We start from the raw sequence: 10,401 nt of genomic DNA on the forward strand, positions 1-10,401 counted from the left end.
TCACACCTGGAAAGATATCAAGGTGACCTGAACCTTGGGGTTTTTATTTTACTGTTTTTCCCCCTTCTTCGCATTTTCCTCACCAACAAAGAACAGCTTTTCGAACTTAGTAGATGCTCAACATTTGTTGAATCGAGTGAATTGCAACAGTCTATCTCAGTGGATCGCCAGCAACCCTTCTACAAGGCTTTCCCATTGGGCACGCCAAATCGTCTGAATGAATGAGCGTGCGGAGGAACCCACCCAGGAAGTCACCTCGCTGGACAGTAAACACAGGCGTGTCCAGGCAAAAGGTTCTCTCTCTCCCAAGCCTTCAAAGCCAACCTAAGTTTGTAAGACTTAATTTAACCGAGGCGCCTTCAAGGCGGGGTTCGTTACCGTGGTAGTCACGGAACATGCTTGTTCCCCGCCCGCAGGGCCAGGAGCCCGGCCAAGGGCGCCCAGCGGATTCTGAAGAATTCGGTCTTCGCCCGCCTCTCCTCCGGCACGTCTAGAGCCCAGTGTTTTGACTCCCGCGATCACAGCTGGAATCTGCACGGTCCTCACCGACGGCCCCCGGACGACTCCGGGCCCGCACCTGGGAGAGAGGATGGGGGGAGCAGGATGGAGCTCCGGGAGCTCGCATCCGCCAGACCCTGGCGTCGCGCATCTGCAGCCTGGGCGGTGCCCGGGTGGGCGGGGCGGTGGGCGGGGACGTATGTAGGAGCCCTGCCATTGGCTCAGCCTTCCGGGGGCGGGGCCTCGGGGCCTGGGTCCGCACGGTAAGTGCACTGGCCGGGTCAGGACCCGTCGCCGCGCAGTCCAGCTCTGCAGCTTCTGCCACCCGCGGATTCGCCGCCACCTGAGCGTCTCACGGTGAGTCTGCGGCGCCGCGGGGACCTCTGAGAGGCCCATCCTGGTAGCGCCCTGTTCCAGCTCGTGCCGCCCCCCATCCCGCCCGGCCTCGCCTCCTCGCCGGTCCTTTCCCGCGCGCCTCGGCCCCCGTGGTGTCTCCCGCCCGGGTTTCCCGGTCCCGGCAGCCCCGCTTGTGACCCCCCCCACGTTCCTCGGGGCGCTGCGCTTCCCGACCCCGGGCTTCTCCGTGCCCCCTCTATTATGTGCGGGAGCCCGTGCTGCGCCCCTGGGAGCGGGGGGCGTCCTCCGGCCGCCTAGGGTCCCACCGGGGCCGAGGGCCGTATTTTTAGCCGCCGGTGAGGTGTCCTCCTATCTTTAGCTGCGGCCGCCGTGTCCTGAAAGGGATCTGGACGGGGCTGGGCTGCTCCGGGGCCGGGGGCGGGGAGCGGTCAGCGCCGGAACCCGAGCCGGGGCCGAGGCGGACCCGCGGGAGGGGCGGGACCCGCACGCCTCAGCCCTGGCGCGGCGCCGAGCGGACGCTCGGACATCGCCCAGGCCGGGGAGCTCGGGGGACGGGGCGGGGGACGGGGGGGCGCAGGCTCCCCGATGACCCTGCTCCTCCTCCGATCGTCTGATTGTGAGACAAAGAGAAAAAGATCCCGTGGACAGCCCGCGTGTAGCTCTGGAACACGCCGCGCCGCGGAGGGCTTCAGCCTGGAGCCGGAGACGCGCCGGGGCCCGGGGGGAGCGCGGGACGCGGGGGGCACAGCGGGGACGCGCGCGGCACCTAGCGGCTGCAGAGCCGGGCGCAGGGCTGCACCCGGGCCGGCCGGGGGGATGGCTGTGTCCGGGCAGGCAAGGGAAGCGGACACCTGGAGCGGTGTGTGTGTGTGTGTGTGTGTGTGTGTGTGTGTGTGTGTGTGTGTGTGTGTGTGTGTGTGTGTGTGTGTGTGTGTGTGTGTGTGTGTGTGTGTGTGACTTGAGGATGATTTTTTTGAGTATCCATCTAACTAGATTGTGATTTCTGACCCCACCTGGTGTGCATTGACCTCTCACTGGCAATAAACCTGGGTGTTTCATTGTCAACCCATCTTACAGATTGAGAAGGTGAGGTCCAGAGACCAGAGGTGTTTCACCCAAGGTCACAGCCTCAGATAGTGCAGGATTCAAAGCTTGGCTCTTATTTTTGTATGCATGTATGTATGTGTGGGTACTGGAATTTGAACTCAGGACCTTGCCCTCGCTGGGCTTTTTCCCTTTCAGCTGAAGATCTACCACTTAAATCACACCCACAGTTCTGGCTTGTTGCTGGTTGGTTGGAGATAAGAGTTTCTTGAGCTTGTCCACCAGGGCTGACTTCCATCTGGGATCCTCAGATCCCAGTCTCCTGAGTAGCCAGGATTATAGGCTTGAGCCACTGGTGCCAGGCACAGCCTGTTTGCAAACTCAGGGGGCTTCTCTTTGGCTGTCCTTAGTGAGGGGTGGCCTAGTTTTCCAGGTGATGGGAAGGGCTCTCCTCTAAAAAGTTATCTCTCAAAGGAAGGCCCAGGGCTCTGTCCAGAGCGCCTAAGAAGCTCCGCCCACTACTTCCCACACTCCTCAGCCTTGTCCTAACTAGAGCTCATTCTCTTATCTCTGGACACTTGCAAGTTGAGGGGAGGAGCAACAAAGGGGTTCAACTAAAAGGATGAGGATAGTTTCTCTCCCATTTCCCAACCAGATCACACATTGTGTGGCCCCCGTGCCCTGGAGGTACATGGACCAGGCTGCATGATCACACAGCCCTTGCTAGCTCCATGAACTTGGCAATATTCCCGAACATCTCTGAGGTCCAGGGCAGTTATGACACGCTCTGCAATGTGGCTGTGAGCATTAGCATGAGAAAATGCAGCGTCCCACGGCTGCCAAATCGGAATTCTTGGGGCTTGTTGGTTGTAATTCCCAGCTGTCCCCTGGGTGGTTGATGCTGACCCCACCCTTCCCCTTAGCCCCGGCTCTCCCCACATCTGGAATTGGGTGGGTACATCTGGCTCTGAGGGAGACAGCTGTCAGGGACGCCCGGTTTGCTATGGAAACACTCAAGCTGTCTTGGCACTCTAGTCTAGAGAGGCGGGGATGAGTGAGGACCTGGCCCAGACTCTGGGCAAATCCACCCAGGCAGCCTCTGACTCTCCATGAGTGAAAGGAAGCTACCCTAGGGCTTTTTCCCAGCAAGCGACAGATTGGACAGTGTCAGCACGCCTCTGGGGCCTGGCAGGTGGCTACAGGATGAACAAGAAACAGAGTGCCAAGACCTCAGGGTGCTCACAGCCTTCCCTCCCTGAAGCGCCTCCAGGCTCAGCTGGGTCCTCCAGAGAGTCAGTCCTTTGTGTCTTGAGCTGCAGGTGCTGGGGGGAGCAGAGTGTCTGGGCAGTGGCTCAGCATGACTGGCCTGAGGTGGGGTTTCCTGAGCGAGAGCCTGTACTTGGGGGGAGTGGAGGGGAAGTTAGGATTCTGCCACTCCTGTATCTTCCTTCCTCCTTCCTGCCCTGCTCGCTCATGCTCCGCCTGCCTAGGATAGAGATTAAGGCAGAGAAATTGGCGGATGGCTCCTGTGCAGGTCTGGAGAGTCTTGACATGGGGACAGTGGAGGAAGTGGGCTCATCTGGCTTGCATCTTCAACCCAAGCCTTATCTCCCGAGTGCAGCATATAGGTTTCTCTTTGCTTCTCCTGATGCTTCTCCTTCTCTGCTCTCATGTGTCCGTGTGGGGCCAGTTAGGCCTGATATGCATTTCCCCTCCCCAGAGACCAGAGGGCTATTTTCTCTTTCCTTTCTTATTTACAACTATGACATTTTTTTTGTCGGTTGTGGGGCTTGAACTCTGGGCCTGGACACTGTCCCTCAGCTCTTCAGCTCAAGGCCAGCACTCTACCACTTGAGCCACAGCGCCATTTCCAGTTTTCTGAATGGTTTATTGGAGATAAGAGTCTCAAAGACTTTCCTACCTGGGCTGGCTTTGAACCTCGACCCTCAGATCTCAAGCCTCCTGAGTAGTTAGGATTACAGGTATGAACTACCGGCACCCGGCTAGCTTTTTTTTTCTGACTACATAAACATGCACATATAAATATTACATGGTTATCATTAAGAAGTCGATGGCAGAGGACAGTGCTAGAAAGCTTGTCTGGTGTGCAGGGGGTCCTGGGTTCAATCCCTAAGACCTCAAAAACACCCAAAAAGTTGAGGTTATGAACGTCTAAACAAAAGAAAAGATTTGCACTCTTCACTCTACCTTCCCTTTCGATGCTGGGGCAAGGGGGAGGGACAGAGACAGAATTAGACTCAGCTACTGCCCATAAGTTCTTCACCTCTGGGAGGAGAAAAGGGAAAGTCCTAGGAGGTGATCTCACCCCGTGCAAGATGCCACCCATTCAGGCCTATTGGCCGAACACCTTTCTGCACCCTCAGCCTATGCCAGGCTTGGCCTGGGTGGGAGACAGTTTCCTCTGTCCTCAGCTGAGAAGGAAATTGAGATCAGAGGTGAAGACCCCCCCACCCCACCCGACACAATGTAATCATGTCAGAAGCAACCAGTGTGCAGCACAGGTCAGGCTAGGGAGTGAGTATTTGAATGAGGATGATGAGTGGAGCCAGGAACCAAGAGCAAGAGACTTCTGGCCTGTTACTCTGATTCCATGTCTCCATTCCCCTCCTATAAAGTGAAGGGGCTGGGCACTGGTGGCTCACGCCTGTAATCCTAACTACTTAGGAGGCTGAGGATCACCGTTCAAAGCCAACCCGGGCAAGAAAGTCAGTGAGACTCATATCTCCAATAAACCACCAGAAAAAAGGAAGTAGTGCTGTGGCTCAAGTGGTAGAGCGCTAGCCTTGAGCTGAAGAGTTGAGGGACAGTGCCCAGGCTCAGAGTTCAAGCCCCACAAAGGACAAGAGAAAAAAAAAGTGAAGGGCTTGGCACTTGTAGTCTACTCTGTAAGACCTTGCTGATCCATGATGACATGCTTCTGAGTTGGGCATGGTGGTTCACACTTGCAGTCTCAGATATCTAGAGTCAGAGGTAGGTGGATCTCAAGCCCAAGACAAGTCTGGGCAAAGTTAGCAAGACTCTGTCTCAAAAATACACACAAGGAGCCGGGCGCTGGTGGCTCACGCCTGTAATCCTAGCTACTCAGGAGGCTGAGATCTGAGGATCGCGGTTCAAAGCCAGCCCGGGCAGGAGAGACCGTGAGACTCCTATCTCCAATAAACCACCAGAAAACCGGAAGTGGCGCTGTAGCTCAAGTGGTAGAGTGCTCGCCTTGAGCTGAAGAGCTGAGGGATAGCACCCAGGCCCAGAGTTCAAGCCCCACGACCGACAAAAAAAAAAAAAAAAAAAAAATACACACAAGGACTTGGGGGCATGGTTCAGTGGTTGAGGGCTTGGGTTCAGTCCCTATATTAAATATATGTGTGTGTGTGTGTGTGTGTGTGTGTGTGTGTGTGTGTGTGTGTGTGTGTGTGTGTGTATACATATATGGAGACAGACTGGACATGCTTCTAGCAATCTCTTCTCAATAACAGTGGCCACAGCTGGGTTTCAGGAGTGATGCATAGGGACCAGAAACAAGATGACAGCTTCTGGCTTTGGTCCTCCTGTCCCTAACTTGTTATGTCCCCTTCGTGTTTCAGCCCCTCAGTTCTGGATCAGGAGAGAATCTTGGAGACAAGACCAAGTGCATCGCTTCAGACAAGATCTCCACGTTCAGGCCTCCTATTTCCAGAGAATTGTCAACCCTTGGGAGGAGAAATTGACTTTTGTCACTCAACCCCTCTCCTCCACCCCGCAACCTCGCTGGCCTTTCATCTTCTTTTTTGTAATTCCTTGGGTCACCTTTGGTGAACATCCCACACCCCAGGCTTTAGCCCTCTGGCCAGTGTTGGTGTCTGAACAACCGTCCTCTGGAGCCATTGCTGGGCCGTGGGCTGCGCAGCCAGGCCTGAGTGCTAAAGTGGCCATGTCCACCAAGGTCCCCATCTATCTGAAGCGCAGCAGTCGCAAGGGCAAGAAGGAGAAGCTGCGGGACCTGCTGTCCTCCGACATGATCAGCCCGCCGCTCGGGGACTTCCGCCACACCATCCATATTGGCAGTGGTGGCGGCGATGACATGTTTGGGGACATCTCCTTCTTGCAAGGCAAGTTCCATCTTCTGCCAGGAACAGCGGTGGAGGAGTCGGAGGAGGATGGCAGCTTCGACCTCCCTTTCCAGTTCACCCGCACGGCCACGCTGTGTGGGAGGGAGCACCCTGACGGGCCATCGCCGCTGCTCAAGAACGCCATCTCCCTCCCGGTCATCGGCGGGCCCCAGGCCCTCACGCTGCCCACAGCCCAGGCACCGCCCAAGCCCCCTCGCCTGCACCTGGAGACGCCTCAGTCTTCCCCACAGGAGGCAGGAAGTGTGGACATCTGGAGGATTCCGGAGGCTAGCTCTCCCCACAATGGGCTCACCCCGGAGTCGGGGGCCGAGGAGCCCTTCCTGTCTCAGGCCAGCTCCCTGCTGTCCTTGCACGTGGACCTGGGGCCCTCTATCTTGGATGATGTCCTTCAGATCATGGATCAGGAACTGGACCATGTGCAGATTCCCACATAGGACAGTAGGCGGAGCAGGCAAGGGTACCCAGGCTGGGATGACATCTGGAGACAGGGGGTAGACCCGGCCCTGGCCTAGCAGTGAGGATCCCAGGTCCCATCTGTGAGCATTGGCCAGTGATTCTCATTTTGAGCAATTTCCCTCCCTTCTTTTCCCCACGGGCACACTGGGTCTCCACACTCTTCCTGATCAATCCACCAAGGACACATGTAAATGTTGGTCCACAGTGCCCTGAGCATCTCGGGCCAGCGGGCCCCGCCCTTCCTACGAGTCCCTGGGGGAAAAGCTCTGCTGAAATGGAACTCTGCCTTGAACCACGCATGGGGCTGATTGAAGGGTAGGCATTTCCCATTCTCTGGCTTTGTTTTCCAGACTGGGAGCATGGCCTCAGCGACACATCTGTCCTGCGTCATGCTCTGCCCCATCCCTTCTTTACATGACCAGGGGATTCTGGTTGCAATAAAACATGGTTGCTGCTGCTGCTGTGGTGGCTGAGGACCCTGTGCCTTTGTCCCAGGTTTCTTTCCCAAAGGTCAGTCAGTCTCCATGAGCCAGAGATACCTGAGAGGGAGACTTTTTCTGTAGGGCTTGGTGAGGGGAAGGCCTTGTTCTCAGAAGGGCTGAACTTGTTTGTCAGCCCATGGTGAGAAATAAAATGTCAATCCTGGATTATTTGGACATGGATTCCGGTGTGCAACAAGAAGTGGCTGAACTAATGTCCCAAATCTGCTCAGGTGACTGGGCTTTATGAGGGGAAATCCAAGAGTAAAAGAGCAACCACAGGCCATGCATAGGGGACCAACAGCGTCTCCGGCTTCAGAGGACCGAGGGAGGGAGCACTCAGGAAGAAAGATGAGTATGGATCAGTGGGCTGCCCCCTGGGTGCTGTTTAGTGAGCATCTACAGTCTCCTCAGTGTGTGGCTCCAGGGGACAGAAGGCATAGGTGGCCTATGCTCCCTTGGAGCTGACAGGGTGGTGGGGTCTAGGGTATTAACTGGGAACAAGTAAGAGCAATCTCTAACATGACAAATGCTAGGGAGGAAATGTGACTAGGAACAAATGCCTGAGGCAGAGTTGCCCCCACATGGGCCTGTACTCAATGGGGTGGCAGATGTGAGTCTGAGCCAGACCTGAGCTCACAGGCCTGTGCTCAATGCAGAAGTCAAGGAACTGACTGAATGGCAGAGGAGCCATCACAGGGCAGATGAAATCGACCTCTGAGCTATACACAGCCATGTGAGACTCACTTGCCCATCGCTAACCTACCTTGCAGGATGATTGAAAAAAAAATTAGGGACAACTTGGATTCATGTCTGCATGGAAGACTGAAAAATGATTATGCTGGGTGCTGGTAGCTTGCGTCTGTAGTCCTAGCTACTCAGGAGGCTGAGATCTGATTATGGTTCAAAACCAGCCCAGGCAGGAAAACTTATGAGAATCTTAACTCCAATAAACTACTCTAAAAAGGCTAGAAGTGGAGCTCTGGCTCGTGGTCGAGCTAACCCTAAGCAAAAGAAATTCAGAGATAGGGCTGGGAAGGTGACTCAGTAGAGTGCTTGCCTGCATGCATGAGGCCCTGGGTTTGATTCCTCAGTATCACATAAGCAGAAAAAGTTGGAAGTGGCGCTGTGGTTCAAGTGGTAGAGCGCTAGCCTTGAGCTGAAGAGCTGAGGGACAGCGCCCAGGCCCAGAGTTCAGGCCCCATGACCAACCAAAAAAAAAAAAAAAAGAAGAAAGAAATTCAGAGATAGTTCCCATCTCAGTTCAAGTGCAAGGGTCAGAAAACAAACAAAACCCATTGTGATTTGTAACAAAATAACTCAGGCCAGGCCCTGCTGGTATACACCTGTTATTCTAGCTACACAGGAGGATATGATCTGAGGATCACGGTTTAAAACTAGCCTGGGCAGGAAAGTCTGTAAGACTTTTTTTTTTGTCGGTCGTGGGGCTTGAGCTCTAGGCCTGGGTGCTGTCCCTGAGCTCTTCAGCTCAAGGCTAGCGCTCTAGCACTTGAGCCACAGCACCACTTCCAGCTTTTTTTGTTTATGTGGTGCTGAGGAATCGAACCCAGGGCCTCAGGCATGCAAGGCAAGCACTCTATCGCTAAGCCACCTTCCCAGCCCATGTAAGACTCTTATCTTCAGTTAGCCACCAGAAAATCAGAGGTGGAGCTGTGGCTCAAAGTGGCAGAGTGCCAGCCTTGAGCCAAACTGCACAGGGGCCTGGCACTGGTGGCTCACCCCTGTAATCCTAGCTACTCAGGAAGCTGAGATCTAAAGATCATAGCTAAAAGCCAGCCCCGAGAGGAAAGTTTGTGAGGCTCATCTCCAATTAACCACCAGATTAACCAGACATGGCGCTATGGCTTAAAGTGGTAGTGCCCTAGCTAGCCCTAAGCAAAAAGAGCTTAGGGACAGCACCCAGGCCATGAGTTCAAGCCCTACAACTGACCAAAACTAAAACCAAACAAAACAAAAAATTCAGGATTCAGGTGGAACTGTGAGGGTGGAATACAAGCTGGTGTCAGTTAACATCTAGCTCCTGCTTACAAGGCTGAAGCTCAAACAATGAGAAGCTGCTGAAGAATTTGGAGCAGAGAGACATGCAGCCACATGCAAATATTTTAGAAAGGTCATTGGCGTTGTAGATCATGAGTAGATTACTTACCTGGTATGTGCAAGACCCTGAGCTTGGACTCCAGCAAAACACACCACACACACACACACACACACACACACACACACACACACACACACACACACACACACACACACACACACACACTTCACGCTTTGCAAAGGGAGACAATTCAAAGTCTTAATATCACCTCCATTCCAGGACTTCTATCCATTCTTCCTGTCATTCTCTCACCTGCTCACCTTAATATTTTGCAACCTATGAACTATGTTATAAAATTTCCACCAACAGGGCTGGGAAGATGGCTGAGTGGTAGAGCGCTTGCCTTGCATGCCAGAGGCCCTGGGTTCGATTCCTCAGCACCACATAAGCAAAAAGAAAAAAGCTGGAAGTGGCACTGTGGCTCAAGTGGTAGAGCACTAGCCTTGAGCTGAAGAGCTGAGCGACAGCGCCCAGGCCCAGAGTTCAGGCCCACGACTGGACCCAAAAAAAAAAAAAATTTCCACCAACATATACTGTACACAGGAGTAGAGGAAAAGAAGAAGAATTTAAATCAATTTACTACTACTACTCAACTCATATTGTTTCCCTTCCATCCACATCTTGTTTGTTTTTAGTTTTCTAGCTTCTTTGTTTACCTTTTTGCACCAAAAAACCTTGCTGGGTGCTGGTGGTTCATGCCTAAAATCCTAGCTACTCAGGAAGCTGAGATCTGAGAATCATGATTCAAAGCCAGCTTTGTACACAAATCCCAGGACTCTCTTTTTTTTTTTTTTTTGTTGGTTGTGGGGCTTGAACTCTGGGCCTGAGTGCTGTCCCTCAGCTCTTCAGCTCAAGGCGAGCGCTCTACCACTTGAGCTACAACGCCACTTCCGGTTTTCTGGTGGTTTATTGGAGATAGGAGTCTCACGGTCTTTCCTGCCTGGGCTGGCTTTGAACCTCGATCCTCAGATCTCAGCCTCCTGAGTAGCTAGGATTACAGGCGTGAGCCACCAGCGCCCGGCTAGGACTCTCTTATTTCTAATTAGCCTGCAAAAGTAAGAACTGAAATGGTAGATTTCCAGTTGTGAAGGAAACGGCTGAGTGACAGCAAGAGGTCCTGATGTTAAGCCAGTGTTAGCTTTAAAAACAAACAAAAAAGCAGGGCACCGGTGACTATTGCCTGTAATCCTAGCTACTCAGGAGGCTGAGATTTGAGGATCATGATTCAAAGCCAGCCCAGGCAGGAAAGTCCATGAGATTCTTATCTCCAATTAACCACCAGAAAACTGGAAGTGGTGCTGTGGCTCAAGTGGTAGAGCTC

The 10,401-nt window shown here is 53.8% G+C and overlaps 1 protein-coding gene across 1 annotated transcript; it reads left to right on the top strand.

Annotated features, from left to right (window-relative positions):
- Positions 1–741: 741 nt before the first annotated feature.
- Positions 742–6,963, top strand: LOC138824298 (cdc42 effector protein 2). Its single transcript, XM_070018081.1, has 2 exons — positions 742–855; positions 5,502–6,963. Exon 2 carries the CDS (start codon positions 5,828–5,830, stop codon positions 6,458–6,460), a length of 633 nt encoding a protein of 210 aa, XP_069874182.1. The 5' UTR covers positions 742–855; positions 5,502–5,827; the 3' UTR covers positions 6,461–6,963.
- Positions 6,964–10,401: the final 3,438 nt, after the last annotated feature.

Source organism: Dipodomys merriami, unplaced genomic scaffold (assembly GCF_024711535.1).
Source record: "Dipodomys merriami isolate MVZ:Mamm:240054 unplaced genomic scaffold, mDipMer1.0.p SCAF_128, whole genome shotgun sequence".
Taxonomy (NCBI): domain Eukaryota; kingdom Metazoa; phylum Chordata; class Mammalia; order Rodentia; family Heteromyidae; genus Dipodomys; species Dipodomys merriami.

Excerpts from the sequence above, each read along its gene's own strand:
- LOC138824298 (XM_070018081.1), top strand. The coding sequence starts at position 5,828 with ATGTCCACCAAGGTCCCCATCTATCTGAAGCGCAGCAGTCGCAAGGGC.